The sequence below is a fragment of the Ursus maritimus genome, unplaced genomic scaffold (assembly GCF_017311325.1).
Source record: "Ursus maritimus isolate PB19 unplaced genomic scaffold, ASM1731132v1 scaffold_6, whole genome shotgun sequence".
In the NCBI taxonomy this organism is placed as follows: domain Eukaryota; kingdom Metazoa; phylum Chordata; class Mammalia; order Carnivora; family Ursidae; genus Ursus; species Ursus maritimus.
The window spans coordinates 47175943-47199989 of NW_024426774.1; the positions used below are offsets into that span (position 1 = coordinate 47175943).

The 24047-nt window shown below is 38.9% G+C and overlaps 1 protein-coding gene across 1 annotated transcript in view; it reads left to right on the forward strand.

Moving 5' to 3' along the window:
• Positions 1–24047, forward strand: part of LOC103671424 (meiosis 1 associated protein) — a 64029-nt gene that overhangs the window by 17391 nt on the left and 22591 nt on the right. Inside the window, exons 2-3 of the mRNA XM_008700039.2 lie at positions 645–830; positions 2591–2759. Coding sequence (XP_008698261.1) covers positions 645–830; positions 2591–2759 — 355 coding nt within the window. The remainder of the gene's footprint in view (positions 1–644; positions 831–2590; positions 2760–24047) is intronic.

Sequence of the window (24047 nt, forward strand, 5' to 3'; positions counted from 1 at the left end):
TTCCACATTTATCCAAAATGTATACATCCTTGGGAGAGGTAACATTGATACAGATTCAGATTATATTAGATTACTCCCTTTTTATAAAGGGAGGTGAGATAGAACCAAGAGGTTTACGTGTTGGCTTCTTGAGCTGACTTTAGACTAAGCCAACCATCCCTTTACTGAAGTCATCCTGAGGAGCAGACTGGGCAGGACCTTATCAGTTCTGAGATGATCAACCACACCAAAATCCTCATTTCTGGGAAGTAAAGAGGCTCCCAGTGCCTAGACTGACTAAGAAATGAAGATAATACTTAAGAGTGACCCTGCTAGGCCTTCAGTTGGCAAACCACCCCAAAGTAAAACTCAGCAGTCACAACTGGACTTCCCTTTGGGTGAGTAAATGAATTCAAACACTTCCTTTCGTGTTTCTGGTAACTCCACATAATCAAAGCCCTTTGGCTGCAAATTTTCTTTCTTCTGGTATAGGGAAGATTTTAGTGCAGTGCTTAGAGCATAGTAGGCATTGAGTAGATGTTGGTCAAATAAATAAATCTTCAGGAAGGGAAGGGACCCCTGAGGAGTAATTGATAATGAAGTTAGACTGCCCATTAATCTGGAACCTGGGTCGCTAAAGATCTTTGCTTCGTTTTTCTCTGCAGCAAGTGAAAAGGAACTTTGCTAGGCTGCAGGCCTGCATCTCAGAACTCCGCATGTTGCAGAGAGAAGGCTGTTTCAGACCACATGGCACTTCTCTGCAGCTGGCAGTACAGGATGGGCTCCAGCAGTTCAAACAATACAGCAGACACATGACCACAGGTGCATCTCTGAGCTACACTTCCCTGGAGGTAAGAGATATTGGCCTTAGTTCTCTAAGCCCATTTCAGGCCATCTAGATGCTTCATTATTTATCATCCATATATTGTTCTTTGTTACATACACTTTGATGCTAATTTTCAAGGCTAGATTTTCATCTCCCTGCAGGCAAGAGATATGTTCCTTTTTTCCTATAGCCTGTGCAATTCTTAATACAGAGCTGGCATAGAGAGAAATGCTAAAAATATGGGCTGAAGTGAATTATAATGAAACTGAAATCAAAATAAAATCTGAATATGCCATCTGCCTCTGAATTTTTGAAACTTGTAAAGTAATTCTTAAACTGCCTAGATTGGTGTCTGTATTTATATTTCCTGGGCACCCTTAAGAATTTACGATTGTTCTTAATCAAATTTTAGCATCAAATTGAGTAAATTTTCTCAGACTTAGCAAATGTGCAAATTTAAAGATTGCTAAAATTCTAGTGCAGACTAAGACAATCTTAAAAAATTTAAGTAAGTCATGCCTGGGTACGCCACTGGGTGCATGAGTGACTGTGAGTTAAAACACATTCAGTCTTTGGAAACCTCAGGCATCAAACAGATGCATTTAAAAAAATAACTGTGCTTTTATCTGCATCCTTCTTCATTAATCAAAAATGTCCAAGCCCTGGGGCATTTGGGTGGCTCAGTCGGTTAAGTGTCTGACTCTTCATTTCAGCTCAGGTCATGATCTCAGGATCGTGAGATTGAACCCTGCATCAGGCTCCATGCTCCTGGTGGAGCCTGCTTAAAATCCTTTCTTCCTCTCCCTTTGCATGCACTCCCTCCATGCTCTCACTCAACTCTTTCTCCCTTAAAAAAAAAAAAATCCAAGTACCAAAAAAAAATGTCCAGGTGCAAAAGAGAATTGCATATGTTTAATATTTGCCTTCCAGATTTTTAAATTCAAGACAAAACTGCTAATGAAAACGTAACAGCATATTCATTCAGGTGAAATAAAACATTCAGATTATACACAAACACTTCAATATTCCTTCAGGTTAGATACATTGATCAAGAGTGAGTACATTATAGGGGCGCCTGGGTGGCTCAGTCGTTAAGCGTCTGCCTTTGGCTCAGGGCGTGATCCCGGCGTTCTGCGATCGAGCCCCACATCAGGCTCCTCCACTGGAAGCCTGCCTCTTCCTCTCCCACTACCCCTGCTTGTGTTCCCTCTCTCGCTGGCTGTCTCTATCGCTGTCAAATAAATAAATAAAAATCTTTAAAAAAAAAAAAAAGAGTGAGTACATCTTAGAATTAAGAAAACAAAAGAAACAGTTCACGTGTATCCAGGTTGAACAAGGAGAGAAATCTATGTAGAAGCACCACCATGCGAAAGAAGCATAGAGGCTCTCTGATATTTAGTACACACTTAGTGACTGGAATTTAAGGGTTCTATTTCTTTGTTGCCTTGTAAAATCAAAGCATTTTGAGCATGAGAGATGCTACCAGTGCTTCAAGCAATCTTAAAAAACTAAAACACAGGAATGACTTCTCACTGGTCACTTTCTGGGGTAGGCCTCACCTGTTGGGAAGCGTCCTGTGACAATTTGTCCCACCAGACCTCTCCCACCAGAATCTGTCAAATGAAATTTGATTTGTAAGTTACCATGAAATCTTCTTCTTTGCTTCAAAGACAGTAGCCACTGCCACAGACTTCTGCTGTGTCTGTCCTCCAGATCTAACCTGCTATGTTCTTCACTCTGTACATCAGGGAAAGTAGACACATTGATTCTTGGATTTATTTCCAGATTACTGTTCTGACTTCCCAGCCTGGAAAAGAGGTGGTCAAACAACTGGAGGAAGGATTGAAAGATACAGACCTAGGCAGGGTCAGGAGACTTCAGGTGGTTGAGATCACAAAGGGAGACCTAGCGTATACGGACTCAGTATCCCCTGCTGAAGAGCCTAGCAGTGATGGTAAGAATTAAAGGAAAAGGTAAAAAAGAATTTTAATGAGTAGTCAGGAAGATTATTTTCCATGGTCTTTTTTGTTCTTCAATGAAATGAAGTCAACAGATTTCACTACAATTCAGACAGGTGTTTTTAAGTGTATATATAAGCCTAATATATATTAAGTATATATTTACTATTTTAACAGGATCATGACATACATAATAGTCTATAACCTTCTTTGCGCATTGACAGCTATCTATGTTAGTGTCTATAGATCTGTCTTATTTTTTACTGGCTACATGACTTTCTTACTGTGTTTGGACCATAGTTTGTTTAATCACTTATTAATGACCAATTTGGTTTATTACACTTCGCTATTATAACCAATGCTGAATAAACAGACTTATATGCAGGACTGGTTTCATGGACTTATGACCAGTATAGTCACACAGGGCCCAGCATTCAGAAAAACCCTATGCTTAGGATTTAATGCTCTTTGGTTGCTCTCTTGAAATTCTTAATAATTTTATCTTTGAATTTATATTTTACAAGTGAAGTTTGGTGAAACAATGGAGCATGTGCCAAGGGATTAAAGTGTCATCTCATGCATGCTCTGCCTCCTGTGTCCTTCCCACCTCCCCATAATGGGGTTCTCAGTTGCTAGCTTCCCAGCTCTGGTGTCCCCAACCTGCCTACTCCAACCCAGCAACCGCTGGTGCCCAGGTCCCTGCCAATAAATCCTACATAAATTACTAATAATTCTAAATTTCCTAGAATAGCAAATATTCTGAGTCTTAAAAAACATATAGGAATTAGTCATGTAGAGGAAGAAGAAAAGAGCACTCAAAATGAGATGTGGTGGCATGAGAAAGCAAGATTAATCAACTTCCAGGGCAGTGCCCATGTTTCCCTATGACTAGAGTCGGTCAGGCAGAAGCAGGAGTAAGTCTGTAAAGGTAGGCAAGGATTTGATCAAGAAAGGCCATACAAGGGCGCCTGGGTAGCGCAGTCGTTAAGGCGTCTGCCTTCGGCTCAGGGCGTGATCCCGGCGTACCGGGATTGAGTCCCCCATCGGGCTCCTCCGCTGTGAGCCTGCTTCTTCCTCTCCCACTCCCCCTGCTGTGTTCCCTCTCTCTCGCTGGCTGTCTCTCTGTCACATAAATAAATAAAATCTTTAAAAAAAAAAAAAAAGAAAGGTCATACATGCCATTCTAAGACATTTAGATTTCGTTCTAAGGCAGTGGAAATTTATGAAAAGATTTTGGTCAGAAAGTCAAGGACAGTTTCCCAAATTATGGAGTTTAAGAGATTTTTAACCAATTTTAATTTATCCAACACTCAAGTTACTGTTCACCCTTCAGCAGTCCTTTCTGGATGTATTGGCCTTCTCCAAGGTTGTGCACATGGGAGGAGTCCCTGTTCTGATACTATTGATCTCTTCCTGGTCACACTTAGATAACCCACTAATTAGGTCAGAGAGTTAGAAACTAAGAGTGTGTTTCCCCTCAAATCCTGACACATGTAGGTCCTTCCAGCATCATGAGGCCACTGACATTGTTCTGGTCCAGAAGGAAGGATAAACAGCCTTAGCTGTGTGACTTATGAGCTCTTACCCACTTGGCACACTCTGCTTTTCTCAAGCCAGTCTCCTCACTGAATGTCTTTCTTTCTCTCTCCATCTCTTCACTTATAGTTGTCTTTTCCTTTGAATTCCCTCTTCTTTCCTCTGAGTTCCTTCCCTTATCCTCTTCCAGCCAAATCCTCCCCAACCCTTAAGGTCTAATTCATGTTCCTGATTGCTATATTGATTTTCCTCTCCTTAGAACAACAATATCACCTGTGGTGTGTACCAAACAATTTAGCACTTGATTAAATGCCATGGAGAATTGTTCACCATTGTTTAATTGTGTGATAATTTTATCTTCTCCTCTAATCTGTAAACTACTTGGTACCTTTTCTTTCTGGATTAAATTCTAAGTACCTTGGGATTAGGAATTTGTCTTACTCATTTCTGTGTCTCAGTGTGTAGCATATCCTAGATTACAGGTGATATTTGTTGAATGAATTGATGACACCTGTGGAGAAAGATCTAGGTCTGCCCAGCATCCCCTGAATCCCCATTCTCTAGTAACACCTTACCTTCCTGGTCAAAGAGTGGGCCATCACCCAGGTGAGGCCATCGTAGTTCCTCAGGTCACCAGAGTCCTCCCTAGTATGTTCTCAAACTGAATCTGCGAGAGAGAAGCTCTTTTTCTTTCTCTTTGGCCATGGATATATCAGGCATGGACTATGTCCTTTTCTCCCTTCAGTGACTGTATCCATTAAGAATTTCCTGTATCTCTAGTGGCACAGACCTCAGAGTACTGAGAGGTCACCTGATGCCTTTATTTAGAATAGTTGGTGGGCTAGAGCTGTATAGAAGAGCTTTTACATTCAGGAAGACTGCTTTCTACCTTGTGTCACTGCTGATGATCTTGTAACCTCCTATTTGCTTATAAATAATGCATCACCCCATAAATTGCTTGTAATTCCTCTTTGTGGGCTAAGTATATGTATGGTTCATAGCTTGAAATCTTCCCAGTTTGCCTGTACTTTCCTCATAACTATTATATTCCATTGATGTTTGCCTCATCTTGGTGTCCTTATGAAAAGATTAGCAAAAGCAACTTCTCCATTCTCAAAAAGGTGAGAGTTCCAGAATCAGGTTGTCTGAGTCTAAACTCCAGTTCTGTCACTTACTAGCTGTGTAACTTTGAGTGAGGCACTTAGTCTGTCTAAGCCTTAGTTACTAATTCCTGCCCTATGCAGTAATTGTGTGGATTAAATGAGATGATGTGTGTTCATTAGTATATAATAAATGTTCAGTAAAAGTCAGCTAATCTTGTTAATACTTCTGAAAATTTCTGCATATGGGTGGTTTAATATTTCTGAGATTTGTTTTTAATGGCCAGGTCCCAAGTGGACTGTAAGTTATCTGAGGATAAGACCGTGTCTGATGTATTTTGTATCACCAGCATATATCATTCAGCCTGGCACATAGTAGATTCTCAATAAATGTTTCTTGAAAAAATAAGTGAATTAATGGAAAAAAACAAATGACTTGGGAGAGGTGATGGTCACCCTCTCAGACGTCAACTCAAATAGTTAGGCTCATATGTCAAACACTCATAGCTTCCCTTTGTAGCCCATGAATATCATGAATTAATTCAAGCACTTCTGGAGTCTAATTTTTGTTAACTCTGGTAACCATGATCATCTATTAAAGAGAAAGTTTCTCTACTCCACTTTTAGAGAGACCAGTTACAGGGAAATGTTGATGCAGATTCATTTAAAAAATAACTGTGAGAGTATGTCCTTCAATCAGTCAAAATTCTGCCTCCTTTAGTGCAGTCCTACGCAGTGAGAACTAATTATAAAGATGACTTGGAGACTGCAAGATCCAGAATCATCAAAATAAAAATGAACTTAGGAATGAAGAAAGTAGATTCACATTTTAGAAAATTTTTTAACAAAATCCAAAATGAAAAGAGTAACTTTAAATCACATTCATATAAGTTAAGGTTTTCTATAAATATTCAGACCATATAGCCTATTATATATTTTCTTTCAACCACACAATTGGTGCTTCTTTTTTTTTTAAGATTTTATTTATTTATTTTAGAGAGAGAGAGCACGAGCAAGAAGGAGGGGTAGAGGGAGAAGCAGACTCCCCGCTGAGCGGGAAGCCCAATGTGGGACTCGATGCCAGGATCCTGGGACCATGATCTGAGCTGAAAGCAGACACTTAACTGACTGAGCCACCCAGGCGCCCCATAAATGGTGCTTCTTTTCATCTGCTCCTGCTTGGTCTAACTGGTGCATTTTTTCTTTATTTTAAAATTTAGCTGGAAGATCCAGTCTAGCTCTCTTTGTAGTAGCTTTTGTCTGGTCATTTTACCGTTTTTTATTACAAGTTGTACAAATTAAAATATTGCATAAGTATAATATAGACCATTCAAAATGACCCAAAATTCTGCTCTCCAGAGATAACCACCATTAGCAGGGCAGGGCACATTCTGCTGAATAATTTTCCTTACACTACATGGATATGGACACACATGTAACATTGTTGTTATCAACACTTTCACAAAAATGTAACTATACAGTACTCACTGTTCTGTCTACATTTTTAGTTTTTCATTTGTCTTATTATCCAATTTTTTTTTCATATTGACACATAGAGAACTAATCTATTCCTTTTAACAGCTAGGAAGCATTTTACTGTATAAATTCATCACTATTTATTCAACCATCCAGTTGGATTTTTACATTTTACTGAAGAACTGTGTGACCTTGAACAGTTACTTAAACTTTTTATTCCACAATTTTTTCATTTACAAAATAGGGCTAATAAGAGTAGCTGCCTCATAAGGTTTTTATGAGGATTAAATACACCTTGCATATAAAGCACTTAGAAGAGTGCCTGGCACATATGAGCAGTAAATAAACATTATTTGTGATATTAATAGTAGTAATAGTATGGGACGCTGGGGTTGCTCAGTTGGTTAAGCATCTGCCTTCTGCTCAGGTCATGATCCCAGGGTCCTGGGATCGAGTCCTGCATCAGACTCATTGCTTGGCGGTGAGCCTGCTTCTCCTTCTGCCCTCTGCTCCCCCTGCTTGTGTCTTCTCTCTCTCTTTCTGACAAATAAATAAATAAAATTAAAAAAAAAAGTAGTAGTAGTAGTAGAACCTTTTTACATATGCCCTTTTACTGAGAAAAATTCAAACTCTAAAAATATTTTATTGAGAAAGAAGATACGACCATAAAATTTTTTTTAGATTTAAAATCATTCATAATCCTACTATCTGATTATACTGATTTTATTTTTGCACGTTGTTTCTCGGTTTTCACAATCATGTTTAGGTTAGATAGTTATAATTCACATATGTGGTATTTTGTTTTCATGTAACATAATGTTATAAAACTTTTCCCACAGTTTTTGTAGCTTTTCTTTTCCATTATTTATCCATTTTGTTCCTCTTTTGCTCTTAAAAGAGGACTAGAAGTGTTGGTCTGTGAAATAGAGTTATGAGGAGGTATACCTCTCACAGGGGAAGCTGGTGGTCTTCTTTATCTTTATATGCCCTCTTTACATATATGCCAACCCTGCTCATTAGAGCAGATCCCTAATGCTGGATCTTGATCATAAATTTAGGGTCTAGGAGAGCAATTCCAGCAGCCAAAGTTAACTCCATAAAAGAGCCATTGATGGAGGGAATAATGCTGCTAGCTTTACTCATTTTTAAGTAAGTTCTGAGCCTCAAGGAAAAGATATATGAAATAAAAGCCACAGTCTCTTAACCTACTCTAACTTTTGTTTATGGATCATAATAATAGCAACATTTATTAAACACTTACTGTCCAAACACTTTCTTTTCTAAATCGTTTCCACAGGGGCACCTGGATGGCTCAGTTGGTTAAGCATCTGACTCTTGATTTCAGTTCAGGTCATGATCTCAGAGTTATGAGATCGAGCCCTGCATTGGGCTCATGTGCTGGGCATGGAGCCTGTTTGAGAGTTTCTCTCTTCCTCTCCCTTTGCCCCTCCTCCTTCTCTGAAATATATAGATATATAGAGATAGATAAATAAATAGTTTCCACATATTATCTTATTAATCCTCATGTATCTAGATGAAGAAACTATGGCATAGTTCCTTGTGCACATTAGCTTTCCCAAGGTTTCTCAGTTAAGAGATAGAATAAGGATTCAAGTCTAAGCAGTCTGACTCCAAATCTCCCATATTTTACCATTCTCTTTACTGCCCTAGTTGAAAAGGGCAATAGAAATAACAATTCAAACACTGGTTCTTTGAAAAAACTGATAAACAGAGAATCCTCTGGTGAAACTAATGAAGGAAAAAGAGAAGGGAAAAAAACAGAAGAAACTATGTTAGGGTTGGGAAAAGGGAACATAACTGCAGATAGAACTATGAATTCAAACATTTAGACAAAAATGGACACATTCCTAAAAAGATATCAAATTTAACTCACGAATAAAAGATCTGAATGGTTCCCATAATGTACCAATCTTAGATGGCTTTACAATTGAGTTCTATCAAGCTTTCAAGGAACAGATCAGTCCAATCCTATACAAACTCTTCCACAAGTGGAAGGAAGGAAGGGAGGGAAGGAGGGAAGGAAGGAAGGGGAAAAGAAATAAGAAAACAACCAAATACACCCCCCAGTCTCAAAAGACACCATAAGAAAGTGATAAGACGGGTGCCTGGGTGGCTCAGTTGTTAAGCGTCTGCCTTCGACTCAGGGCGTGATCCCAGAGTCCTGGGATTGAGCCCCACATCAGGCTCTGCCGCTGGGGGCCTGCTTCTTCCTCTCCCACTCCCCCTGTCTTTGTTCCCTCTCTCGCTGGCTGTCTCTCTCTCTGTCAAATAAATAAATAAAATCTTAAAAAAAAAAAAAAGAAAGTGATAAGACAAATCGTAACTCTATATCTAATTCAAATGACCGATAAAGAGCTGGTGTCCACATTAAACAACTTCTTAAAAAAATCCAATTTTGAAATGAGCAAAAGATCTGAATGGGCATTTCACAGAAGAGGAAATGTTAGTGGTAAATTAATATAAGAAAATTTATCACCCTCATTATTAAACAGGGAAATACAAATTGAAATAATGATATATCATTTTATGCCCACTAGTTTGCAAGAAGTTTCACTGTAGTGTTTACAGTAGCAGAGCAGTAGAAACTCTTATACACTGATAGAGTGTAAATTTGGTACACAGCTTGTCATTTTGTTGTAAAGTTACATTCACAATATCCTATAATCCAGCAATTCCACTCCTAGGAGAATATCTCCACAAAAACTTCTACAAATGTGTACCTAGAAACACATACAGGAATGTGAATATTGATATTATTCAAAAAGTCAAAAAATTAGAAACCACTCAAAATGTCCATTGAATGAGGCATGAATAAATATTATAAGGTATATTCACGAAGTGGAATATCATATAGTTATGAAAATGAATGAACCACAGCTACATACAATGTGGATGAATTGTCTCAATATTGAGAAAAAAGCAGATAACCAAAGATATAAAATATGATACCTCTTTATAAAGTTCAAGCAAAATTAAAATAATAAAACATTTGTTTAAAATAATGAAACTACTTTTAAAAGGAAAAGAAAATTAAAAAAAAAATTCAATGTGGCAAGGTTTCCCTTGGAGAAGATCAGGAAAAAGGATACAGATATCTTAGTAGTATTGTTGATATTCTACATCTTAAGTTGAATAAAGGATTCATGAATGTTCCTATTGGTGTTGTGCTTATAGCTTACATAAATGTTGCATGTGTTCATTTGCATATAATAAAAATTTTATAATAGCTTTCTAAAGAATGGCTAAGTAATAAATATACCAGAATTAAAATGGCTGGTATGATCAATGCACTTTGGCATCCAGAGGGCATCTGTCCAGACTGACAGCAGCGTACTTGTTGAGTATACAAGTCTTTCAGCCAGTTACAAATCAACCTAACGATGCTGTCAGCCAGCCTGCACTTCTCGGCCTTGTACACAAGGATATCAGGTTCCCTTTCTAAGTGCTCACAAACCATCTGTTTAGTATTTCCTCTAGACTTTGCTAGGGATTAATATCAACTCTTTTGGAAAGCTATTGTATCCATATGTGTTCTCAGAAAACACCAATGTTAACAATCCAAACATAGAAGGTAAAGATTCATTGCTTCCTAAAGGAGTTCAGAAAAAAAAGTAAAAACAAAAACAAAAACAAAACTTATATGCTTCATGCTTCAGTGCAATTGTCAAACTCCACATATTGTTTCCCCTGCCAGTGTCTTAGAAAATAGACCAGAAAACGCAGCTGTTCATTGAGTTTGTCTTTGATAACCACATTAAAGTCATTTCCCTGTGGTGTTAAGACTAAATTAGAACCACTGTTGTATTTATTACCTAAAGATTTTCAATACAGAGAGACATCTGCTTATTTCATTAACAGAAGCCATGGTCTCAGAAAATGTTAGTTCTTCCCTTTTTTAAATTGAATTAAAGAATTTTTTTAGAGTTCAACAGGAAATCTAAAGGTATTTGAAAATAGAAATTTTTTAAAAATTTCCTCTCCAAGATTATGAAGAAATATTTTACACACTGTACATTGTACCCATTCAAAGTGTAAATTCAATGAGTTTTGACAGTTGCATATGCCAACAAATCATCACTACAATCAAAATACAGAACATTTCTATCATCCTTAAAAGATTCGTTTTGCCCCTTTACGCTCCTTCCCTCCCGATTCATTCCCTAGTGTATGCTACGATGTATCTCTTGTGTGTAGATTAGTTCGAATTTTACATAAATGGAATCATATAGTACTTGTTTCAGACTTTGAGATTAATCTATGTTGTTGTTTATACCATAGTTTCTTATTATTGCTGACTAGTGGTATATTGTATGAATATGCCACATTTTGTTTAACCATTCACCTGTTAATGGGTGTTTCAGTTGTTTCCAATTTTTGGCTATTGTGACTAAAGCTGCTGCAAATATCCATAAACAAATCTTTGTATGACATGTTTTTATTTTTGTTGGGTCTTACTGTGTTTATTGTTCATCTTTTTTCATCCATTTATTTCAACCCATTTGTGCCTTTATATTAAAGTGTACCTCTTATACACAGCATGTAAATGGGTCTTGCTTTTTATCCATTCTGTTAATCTCTGCCTTTTATTTGGAGTATATAGTCCATTAATATTTACCATAAGTATTGATACAGTTGGATTTAGGTATACCATTTTATTTTTTGTCTCCTCTGGTTTTTGTTCACCCTTTCACTGCTTTCCCACTTTTTTAGATTATTAATATTTTTAGAATTCTGTTTTAATTTATATTTTGTAATTTAGCTATATTTCCTTACATTGCTTTTTAGTGGCTTCTCTAGGGATTATGTTATAGATCCTTAACTTTTCACAGTCTACTCAGAGTCAGTATAGTACCACTTTGCATAAAACATAGAAGCTGCAAGATTACAATACTTTAGGGTGCCTCGCTGGCTCAGTCGGTGGAGCATGAGACTCTTGATCCTGGATTGTGAGTTTGAGCCCCACATTGGGTATAGAGGTCACTTAAAAAAAAATAAGAGGGGTACCTGGGTGGCTCAATCAGTTGTTTGCCTTCAGCTCAGGTCATGATCCCAAGGAGCCCCACGTCTGGCTCCCTGCACAGCAGGGAGCCTGCTTCTCCTTCTCCCTCTGCTACTCCCTCCCCACTTGTGCGCTCTCTCTCTCTCTAATAAATAAATAAAATAAATAAAATAAGATTATTATATTTTACATAAAATGTAGAAACCTTACAGGGATTAAAAGATATTTTTTAACTTTTCTGCAGCCTACTTAGAATTAATATAGAACCATTTCATGTGAAATATATAAACTTTGCAACCACGTAGGTCCATTTATCCCCTTCACACACACACAGACACATACTGTCTTTTATTTAGAAGTTGCCATGTGGATTACATCTACGTTATAAATTACACAAGACAGTATTATAAATTTTGCTTTAAACAATCATGTATTTTGAAGAGACTAAGAGAAAAATATTCTTTTCTTTTCCAATGCTCTTCACTCATTCCTGAAGATCCAAGTTTCCTTTGGATATTATGACCTTCAGCTCAAAGAATTTTTGTATTTCTTATAGCTAGTTCTGATGGTGACAAATTCTCTTAGTTGTTATTTATCTGAAAATGCATATTTCATCTTCATTCTTGAAGAGTATTTTTCTTGTATATATAATTATGGGTTGACAGAATATTTTTTTTCTTTCAGCATGTTAAAAATGTTGTTCCACTATCTTCTGGCCTTCCGTGGTTTCTAATTAAATATCACAGTCCTTGAATCACTTTCCCCTGTATGTAAAGGATCATTTATCTGGCAGCTTTTAAGAATTTTCTCCTTATGTTTGTTTTTCAGCAGCTTTACAATGATGTGACTAGGCACAGATTTCTTATTTAGGGTTCACTGAGCTTCTTGAATCTATAACCATTCTGTACCCAATTTCAATGTGTAGGGGCATTTTTCTGCAAGCAATTCTACACCAGCTGGGTGTCCTACAACTTAACTCAATTCTGGCGGTATCCAGAGACAAATCAGATCCACAAATTAAGGGCTCAGTCCCACAAAAAAAGCTCACACATGTGCACACGCACACACACACATACCAGATACTAATCACAAGTCCAGGTTGTCACCTATGCTTCTGATTGATCAGCTATAGATCAGAAGTTCCGATGACCACCTCATTGGATTTGAGTAATTTGTTAGAGTGGTTCACAGAACTCAGAGAAACATTTTACTTACTAGATTACCATTTTATTATAGGAGGATATAAATCAGGAACAGCCCAATAAAAGAAATGCATAGGACGAAGTGTGAGAACAGAGGATCAGAGCTTTCATGCCCTCTCCCAGCACACCACTCTCCCCAAATCTCTACATGTTCATCAATCCAGAAGCTCTCTGAACCACATCCTTTTAGGGGTTTTCATGGGGAATTCATTACATAGGCACAGTTGATTAAATCATTGGTCGACAAGTGATTCAACTTCTGGGTCCCTTTCTCCTCCCCAGAGGTCACAGTGTGGAACTGAAAGTTCCAACCTCTAATCACGGGACTGACTCCTCTAGCAACTGACCCCATCCTTAGGTGCTTTCCAAACGTCGCCTCATTAACATGACAAAAGATACCTTTATTGCTTTCTCACTTAGGAAATTCCAAAGGTTTTAGGAGCTCTGCCAGAAACAAGACAAAGACCAAATATGTATTTCTTATTATAAGCCACAGTATCACAACCTATAAATTTATATCCTTGATTCAATATGGGAAATTCCCTGTCATCATCTCCTCAGATATTTTTTCCATCTCATTCCCCTTTGTCTCTTTTTCTGGGACTCCAATTACCCACAAGTTAAACCTTTTTAAATTGTTTTACAGTTTTCCAAGCCTCTGTGGTTGGTTTTATCTTGTTCAGATTTTTTTTCTTTCTCTTTTTAAGATTAAATTATCTCCATTGACCTATCTTTAAATTCATTGCCTCTCATCTCTCATTCCCAAACCCACGCAGTGAATTTTCTTGTTCAGATATTATATTTTTCAGCTCTAAAATTTCCATATTATTTTTTATATTTTCTATTTCCCTGATATTTCCTATCTTTTCATTCATTATGAACATATTTTCCATTCCTTGTTGAGCATAATTATAATTTATATGTATAGTTATATAATTATGCTGTTTTAAAATAAGTCTGATACCTTTATCATATTGGTGTTTGCATCTGTTGAGTGTATATTCCTTTGAGACTGGGTCACATTTTCTGACTCTGTATGCCAAAAACATTTGGGTTGTATTTTGTGAATGTTGTTATCGGAACTCCAGATTCTAGTATATTACTGTGAAAAATGTTTGTTTTGGTAGACAGCTAACTTTGTTAGATGCAAAGTGCAACCTGTCTTGGCCTGCAGTAGTCAGGGACTCAGATCTCAGTTGCATTCTTTAAGCCTCAACTATGAGCTGCTTTCAGTTTGTCCCATGCACATGTAGTGCAAGGGTCAGCAAGGTGCCTGGACTGAGTTTTAAACACATAATTTAGCGTTCTCAGGCTCTCTCCTTTCTTGGATTTCTTCCTCACTTTCTATGGGCTCTCGTTGCCCGTGGCTTCTTCCCCTGGTAAGGCCAGTAAAAGACTGAGGCCTTTCTAGTGAAGTTTTAGCTGCTATACTAAGTTCACACTGTTACAACTGGGCCACCCTCAGGGAACTCATTCTTTGCTGGTCACTTGCTCCCAAGTTTCAGTTCCTCTCTGAAATCTACCTTTGTTCAGTCTCCACAGTCCTCAGATAGTTGTTGCTTTTTTAAACTATATTATCTAGAGTTTATAGCTATTATTTATAAGGAAATTAGAACCCAACCAGACTGGAAGACCCCTTTCACTATTGATCAGTTTGGTTCTTTCTTTTTACTTCCTTTTCTATATTCCATTCACTTCAGTAAACTCAAGTCCTCCATCATTTCTCTCTGTATTTACAAGACTATGACTTAAAAGTTCTTCCGATTAAATCCCAACTTTTCTCTCCTCCTCTTTTCTCCTTCTCATCCCCTAACACCTACAGAAGCACATACTTCTGCTTTACTTCGGCGAATGACCTGTGTTATTCCCACCCAGCCTTGGACAATCTGGCCACTTCCCCATCTGAAATCAGCCCCATCATATACCTAGCACTGGAGCACTAGTTAGCACAATACAAGGACTAATTGGGGACAGAAATAGACACAAATACAGACATAAATTTAGTATAGGATAAAGGTGGCCTCTCAAATTACAAGGGCACAGATGGACTTGTTCCGAAAGAGGTGCTGGGGCAACTGGTTACCATCTAGAAAGTATTCCAAGTAAAGAATAATATTTAAAGAGTAGTAAAAGAAAATATTGGTGAATACCTTTATAATTTTAGAATAGGGAAAGTTTCTCTACCTGTGACTCAAAATCCATGTGCAGTAATTTGTTTAACTATGTAAAAATAAAAATATAGCAAAAGAAAAATATGGCATGCCAAAAGGCACCATAAATGAAGTCAAAAGATAACTGAAAAAATTGGAGAAAGTATTTGCAGTTTATATCTTGGGTGGGTGGTGGGGACATGGAGAGGAAGGGCTAATATCTCTAATATAAAAAGAAGACTTAAAAACTTTGGAGAAAAAGACCAAAACCCTGCAGAAAAATGGACAAAAGACATGCAAGGAAAATTCAAAAGATATTTTTTAATGACCCTTAAACATATGAAAATATGCTCAACCTCACTCATAATTAGAGAAATGAAAATTAAGACCACACCAACATACTACTTTCCATCTATTAGATTTGCAAAAGTTAAAAAGTATGAGAACACATTTGGATTGCTGATAGAATGTACAGTGCACAACTCTTTTGGAGGGATATTTGGCAATATCTAACAAAATGAAATGTGCATTTACTTTTTGTTTTGTTTTTGTTTTTGTTGATTCATTTATTGAACATTTATTTTTCTATTTTAGTTTTTTTTTAAGTTTTTATTTAAATTCCGGTTTGTTAACATACAGTGTAATATTAGTTTCAGATGTACAATACAGTGATTCGTCACTTCCATACAACACCTGGTGCTCATCACAAGTGCCCTCCTCAGTACCCATCACCTATTTAACCCATCCCTCCCCATCTCCCCTCTGGTAACCATCAGTTTGTTCTCTGTAGTTAAGAGTCTGTTTCTTGGTTTGCAACCACCCCTCTCTTTTTTTCCCCATGCTCGTTTATTTTGCTTCTTAAATTCTTCATATGAGAGAAATCATATAGTATTTGTTCTTCTCTGATTGATTCATTTTGCTTAGGATAATACTCTCTAGCTCCATCCAATGGCAAATGGCAAGATTTCATTGCAGATTTCTTTTTTATGGCTGAGTAATATTCCATTCTATATATGTATGTGTGTGTATGTGTATATGTATATACATATGTATATATGACATCTTCTTTATCAGTTCATCAGTCGGTGGACACTTGGGCTGTTTTCCATAGTTTGGCAGTTGTAGATAATGCTGCTATAAACATTGAGGTGCATGTATCCCTTTGAATTGGTATTTTTGTAATTCTTTGGGTAAATACTTAGTACTGCAATTGCTGGATCATAGAGTAGTTCTATTTTTAACTTTTTGAGGAAACTCCATACTGTTTTCCAGAGTGCTGCACTAGTTTGCATTCCCACCAATAGTGCAAGAGGGTTCCCCTTTCCCCACATCCTCACCGACACCTGTTGTCTCCTGTATTATTGACTTTAGCCATTCTGATAGGTGTGAGGTGATCTCTCATTATAGTTTAGATTTGCATTTCTCTGATGATCAGTGATGTTGAGCATCTTTTCATGTGTCTGTTGACCATCTGTATGTCTTCTTTGGAAAACTGTCTATTCATGTCTTCTGCCCACATTTTAATTACATTATTTGGTTTTGGGGCATGTGCATTTACTCGCCACTCCCACTCCTAGAAATCCAATACCTTGAAGACACACCTCCAAAAATACAAAAATGTATATACATATGCAGGATCACAAAGCTGTCACATAGTCTGTCTAGACATATTTTAGGATTTTCTTAGGCTTCCATGTCTTTTTAAAACTATTCCTTCTTCTGCCTAGCTCCCCAGTGAATATTATGTTCTTTCTTGGTTCCTCCTTTTGTTTTCACTTCAGAGTAAATCTTTACCTTGGCTTCCTTGGGCATTACAGAGGCAAATCTCCTTAGGCTAGTTCTTGGGGCCATACCAATAGATGCAATGCCTTCCTAGCCCCACTTCCTCTTCATGCAAACCTCCTAAATAACCCATTTCCCTGTTCGCCCTCAACGCACTGCCTATGAAAACACTTTCTCCCAGTCAGCTTTTCAGATTTGCATTGCAATTTACATCAAATGCTCTTTTGCTTATAGAATATGTAAATATGTTTGTGCAGAAAAAGAGAACCCTTTAAATACCTTCTAAGTCTAGTGTTTTCCAAGTCAAACTATGCTTAGACTTTGATATATCTCAATCAGTAGGGACCAACCTCTTTTGCATGTGGGTTGCATTTTTTTTTTATAAAATGAAAATAGAGCTCTTAAGGCCCATAGATAAAATGTATTTTCTTACAACTTGGATCATATACTTTCCTGAAGAGAAAAATATCACAGAAAGAAAGGAAGGAAGGAAGGAAGGAAGGAAGGAAGGAAGGAAGGAAGGAAAGGAGGGAAGGAAGGAAGAAAAGAAAGAAATGGCACTGGATTTTCCTGACTAAAATGTTCACATGTAGACAGCTGCAAGACAGCTTTCTAATCTTCCATCCCTTATAGTTGCGTGATGCTTTAAAGTTAGAGTGCTTTCAGGTGTCATCGTTTTATACTCAAATGAGCCCTAAGCCTCGGTATTACTACCATTCCCACTTTACAGATGGGAAATTGAGCTTAGAGTGATGAAGAGATTAGTCTAAGGTCGCAAAGCAAGCAACAGGCTGGTGGTGCAGCATTTACTGAGCTCCTGTTGTATGCCAGACACTGTGCTAGTGCTGCAGGCACAGAGGGGGATAAGGTGCTACACCTGGTGCCCTCAGGTGTACACACCCCCTTCACTAACCAAGACTCTCCTTTCCTGCATCTGTCTCCAGGATCTCCTCTTGGCTGGGGCTGGCCAGAGCAGGGCAAGTTATGCAACTCAAAACAGATTGGCTAGCAGGGAATACTGCCAGCTCCTTGTCACTCGGGATTGTTCCCAGGGCTCCAGAGGTGTAGGGATGCAGTGCAGCTTCTCCCCACGGAGCAGTCTCCACCAGTAGTCACAGGCTTCTGCTCCTTTAGAAATATACAGCCTGAGAAAAAGAGATTCTAAAATCTCCCAGCCAAAGCAATTGCTTTGGAAATATTTTCTTTTCCTAATTCATATGCTTACTTTGAAATTAGGTTGGTATCTGTGTCAGAGCTGGGGGGAGGCATTGTTCCTGAGCTTGTCACTAACAGTGTAAAGCAGCCACTGTAAATCATTTTGCAATGATTTTATTCTTTAGTTAACAGTTGAGTCTTTTTTTAGCCCACCTCAGGCTGTATCAGCTTGACCGTCTACCATGGAACTCTCTGGTTAACGACCTAGAGCTAGGAAAGAGGCATGTCCACTCCACGCTGATGGGTCTCTGCTTGAGCTCTGCTCATGGGATTCCCAGATTCCTTTCCTCTCCTTCCACCACCACTCACTACCACCACAGAACAGGAAATAACGTGTGGGATGGCTGAGCAGAGACATGTGGGCATTCCACACAAGCTAATAGTTTTGTATACCTGCAAACAAATATTTTTAAAATACTAATTCAACAATTGTTTAGGAGCCAAAGCTAGAAAGAGAAAGGAAAGGAGTGCTGGCCCTGCTCTGCCCCCATCTTGCACACTTTCCTAAGGAAAACCTAAGCCTTGCAGTAATGGAACCCACCCTTCTTAGAAGCGACTGCAATGACTACCTTTGTTACCTGAGCATGCTCCTTTGAGGTTCTCATCCTTCACCCAGCAGCTTATCAGCCAGTCCTTACTTCCTCCCTTATTCTTCTTTAGCTTTCTTGTTTTTCCTCCAGTAGCATGGATAGCAAGACCCACTCCTTCACTTTCATGACTCACCCCTTCACTTAGTTTAAGACTCTGCTCAATTATCACCTTCTTAGAGAATACTTACCTGACCCCCAAACTAAAAATTCTCTCTCTGTCTTATACACACACACACACACACACCATACCCTTATCGTGCTTTATTTTTATTCATAGTACCTATCATTATCTGTAATTGTTTTTTGTTTCCACTGTTTGTTTATTGATTGTTTATTGTTTCTTCTCCCACTAGAATGTAAGCCACAAAAGCAGAGAATTTGTCTCTTTCTTTGTTGACACAATCAGTGCCTGGATCATAGAAGGCATTAATAAATAATTATTTGAATGACAAATGAATGAAAGGATGAATGAATGAATGACATCACTACTCTCTCTGAGAAGAGTTCTGGGAAATAAAGTCTCTCTATTCTCATTGCAGTTCTAATGATGTTTTGCTCTTGTAGATTAGAACCTTAGGAAGATGGTCACCACTTGGTCAGTCCTGCACTCACTTCTCTAGAGAGTCTGCACCATTATAATCATCACTACCCTGCTACCTCCTTTCAAGGAGCTTCTCCTTTTTCCCAGGGTCCAAGCATCACCTCCATAAATGAGGCACACTAGCTCAGAAAGACAAGCCAGGTTGCCCCCAACACTGTGAGCTATTGGAGATTACCCTCATGCCATTGTTGATTTTAAATACAGTGGCTAAATGACTCTGCACAGTTGTTCCTGAGCAAACTTTGTCTACTCTGATTACTTATCCTAGTTATTAACATCCTGTACTACTCCCATATTCAGAAGCTAGACAACACTGATTGCCAACTGGCCTGGGAAGGCCAAGATATCACAGTTCCATAGTTTTTGCAGGGGCCTTTTACATTTTTGGAGTCACAGCACTCTCAAGAATCTGATAAAAATTAAGGACCTGTCCCCCTCCTCTACCCCATTAGAATACACCTATGCACATACAGATGGAGTTATATACAATTTCAGGGGGTTCCCAGAACCTCTAAAGTCCATCCTGCTCAAGAACAGACCATATGAGGGCCATTTGGAAAGGAACAGTTCTGGCCTATAGGTCAGGGCCTTTGTGGGACTGGGGAGGATCTACAGGACTAAGCTGGAGCATCATTTTCCTAGGTCTCTACTTTAGATATTCTATGTCTGTTTGTGTGTTAAAGTGTTGCATTCTCCTATCTTAAACACATTTCCATTTTGTAACCTTGTTTTTGGGTTGAATTCTGAGAAGGACTGCGTTAGGCATTACCTTATTTTCAATCATTTGGCTCTGTTAGTTTTTCCTATTATTGTGGGCCTTCCACAAGAGCTCAGTAAATGGTGTCACTACTTGTGGCCACAGGAGGGCAGGGCAAGTCCAAACACTGAATGTGAATGCTGACCACAGCTTGGCGGCAGTGAACCAGTCCTTCCTCGTCCTCACCGCCCAAATACTCAGAGCCACACTCCTGTAACCTTCTTATTTCATACCGTCAGTGGGACCGTCTCATTCAGTGCCCAGTGCCCTGCTCTCTAGTCAAGATGGGAGCTGCTCTTCAACATCTGAGGAGAGACAGGTCTCTTCCCATTCCCCAGGTTTACCACATTTCTTTTTTTTTTTTTTTAAGATTTTATTTATTTATTTTTGTGAGAGAAAGGGAAAGGGAAGAAGAGAGAGCACAAGTTGGGGGTGGGGGCAGAAGGAGAGGCAGACTCCCTGACGAGCAGTGAGCCCGATGTGGGGCTCCATCCCAGGACCCTGGGATCATGACCTGAGCCAAGGGCAAAAGCTTAACCAACTGAGCCACCCAGGTGCCCGGTTTAGCACATTTCATTGTATCTGTGAGAAACACAGTTCTCTGCCTTTGGTGTTCTTACATGTTAGTGGTGGGGAGAAAGCAGTCGCCAAGGGAAGTGACGGGGGGGAGAAGTTTTTTAAAAAAGGAAAGCACTGTCTTATCTTGTAAGAGCAAATCATTTTGTTGATGAGAGAAAAGGAAGAAAATGCCATTTGTTGGACCTAGGCATCCCATTCATAGATAATCATCTCACTTCTCATGTCTCACTATAACTATGAAATAGGTTGTACTACCCCCACTTTGTCCAAAGTCACATAACTATTTCAAGTTGCAATTCAAATCCTGCTCTTTCCATCACATCCCACCATTTTCATAAACTCACGGAAAGTGAAGAAAACCCTTCTGAAGAAACAGATTAGCAAGAGTAATTAGTATTGCCCAAATGAAGTCCACAGATACGCAAGAGTTGATGATTAAACCCGAATAAGGGAGGATATAATTAAACCTAACTTCCGGGACAGAGTCAGTTTGGAGCTGAGTTTTGGGGGAGGAGTGAGCCATGGATTGACAGAGTAATAAACGCTCTAAGGAAGGAAGGAAGTCATGTGGCAAGGAGACTAATTTAGTTGAAGCAGAAGAGTTACAGGAAAAAGTAGTTAGAGCTGAGGAGGGGGAGCATTGTTGAACTCAACAGGCATTTGCTAAGCTTCAGCTCTAAGCTAGCTACTGAGCTAGGGAATGGGGAATGAATAGGCATATAGGATCTCGACAGGGAGGGGTGGGGACGAACCGTATGAGCCATCACAGAAGGGAAGAGTGGGGTATTTGAGGAATAATGAGTAGAATCAAGTGTACAGGGTGAGTAAGGCGAATAAAGAAAATGTCCAAGGAAGGCAGTATGTGGTCTTTAGCAAAGGAGGGAACTGATGAAACCATGTTTTAGAAAAATTAACTGGTAGTAGTACATAAGTACTGGAGGGGAAGGAATGGAATTGATAGGACAACTAAGACACTACTGCCATGATCCAGGCACAAGGAAAGGAATGCCTGAACCAGTGACAGAAAATGGATAAAAAGTTCTCCCTCTAGTGTGTTCTGGTTTCCAGATTCGTCTTTAGCTTGGCCAATGTGACTGTCCCTGAGAAACTGCTGACTCCCTTCTGAGCCTGCAAAACTGTGGACTCAAATCTGAAGTACGGAGCCTCTATGGGGATTACATGAGAACTTTTGCAAATGAAGAAGCTCTGTGGATCTCCCAAGAACCTGTAGGTTAAGAAATTGGAAAAAACTTCAGGAACATTGATGGGGTGTCTGCAGGGAAGGCTGGCATTTTCCTTCATAAAGGCAGCACATTTCAGGCTTGGTTCTTCAGCTTTGCAGGATTAGAAAGTTGATTCTGTCAGCAGCATCTCAGAGATAGACTCACCTTACCGCTGAAGACCAAAGTATAAGTCAGAATATCTTAGATGGAGAACCATAACCATCATAACACCAAGAACAGCAGAGACTTGACAAACACAGCCAGCGCCAGCATGCCCTCTCCTCTGAGTCACACTCAGATGGGCACTACCTGTGCCTTCTCCTGTTGCTTCCTTTCTCTGTGCTCCATTTCCGGCCAACCCTTTCCCCTTCTAATGGACACATTCATTCTGTGGATAAGCCAGTCTCATCCATAGGCTATAGCCAAATCTTGCTCTGGTCAGTAAGCCATTCTCTTTTCTTAAGGTAACTATTTTTCATTGGCCTCACCACTCTGTTGATATTGTAGTTTAACTATCTAAGGAAAGTCCTGTTTTTCTGTTTCCAGGTTTTTGGTGGGAGATAAGTTGCTGTGGTCTCCTTATATTGCCATGGTAGGAGTTTCTAATCTTCCACTCTTTCCCTGGGAAAAAGAAAAGAAACACTTATTTCTCTTCTGCAAAATCTGTTGTTTGAAAGCTAAACCCTATTATCCTCTCCACTTTTAAAGAGCCTTCACTCAATTCCATGTCTTTCATTTTGTATCTGCCTTCTCATGCTTTAATAATGATATGGCCTTTCTGAAGTTTTGGGTTCAGTTCTTTCCATACTTGTTACTCAAATTGAAGCCCAGGCCTCAGGCTTAGAAAAATTAAATTACTTCTTGTTTTGCCTCTGACAAAACTCATGTTGTTAAAAAGATACTTTCTCTTTACTCACGAGGAACATTTCTTGGGCGGTGACTTCATATTTATCACAGTAGTACCGAGTACATAAATGTGGCAGATGACAGTTTGAGGAGGAATGGTCAAGAATAACATAGCTTTATAAACTTCTTAAGGGAAAAGAGTATCATATAATCTTTGTGCTGTGTACAATATTTCATCTTCTGTATAGTACACAATTAAAATTACTGCTTGATAGAATGAATGAAATACATGGTTAATGAATCCTCAGAACTGTTCATGGAAGATGGCAGAGTTTTAATCATACTGGTCAAAGAGAAATGCATTTGGAGACTCTTTTCAGCCACAGAATAAGTCATTAAATATGACATGAAGTCATCTGAGTCTCACCACACCTCCCCTGTGTGGGTACCAACACGCTGGACTGAAGCCCTTTGTTCCCTGTGGAGAGTCGGCCACCTCTGCCGCCTTGTCCTCAAGGAATGTCGTTCTAGAAATAAACCAGCCTTCTCTCTGGGGTCTATGAGTCATACACAGAAGTTAATTCATCAATTTTCTTAGGCTCTTTGTAAAAGTATTTGAGAGAGCCCCTCATGGTAAGGAGAAAAAAAAATCAGGTTCCTCTTAGGTTTCTTTCCAGCTCTTGCCTCATTTCCTCTCTCTGTGCTTCCTCTACTACCTTATATATGGCTTTTACTGATAACCTTTACCTGCAGACCCAGACCCCAGTTCCTGAGCAAGTGTTGCCTAAAAGAGGAAGTAGACCAGCAAAGCCTCATCACCCCACATACCCAGGTCCATTCACTCAGATTTGGAATCAAATCACACTCTACTAGACCATTTCTGTCTTCCTGGCTGCTAATCACACTTGTAAGTTACAGCATGCCAATGACAAATGTGTATAATCTATGTCTGAGATGAAGCTCAGGAGTGCACTATTTTTTTCTTTTACTTTTTTAAAAAATGTGTTTTTTATAGCAGAAGTAATAATTGAATACATTTTTCCTGTGAAATAAGAGCTGAAGAAGCGGTGCCTAGGTGGCTTAGTTGGTTAAGTGTCTGCCTTTGGCTCAGGTCATGATCCCAGGGTCCTGGAAGCGAACCCCATGTCATCGTTGGACTCCCTGCTTAGTGGGGAACCTGCTTCTCCCTCTCCTTTTGCTGCTCCCC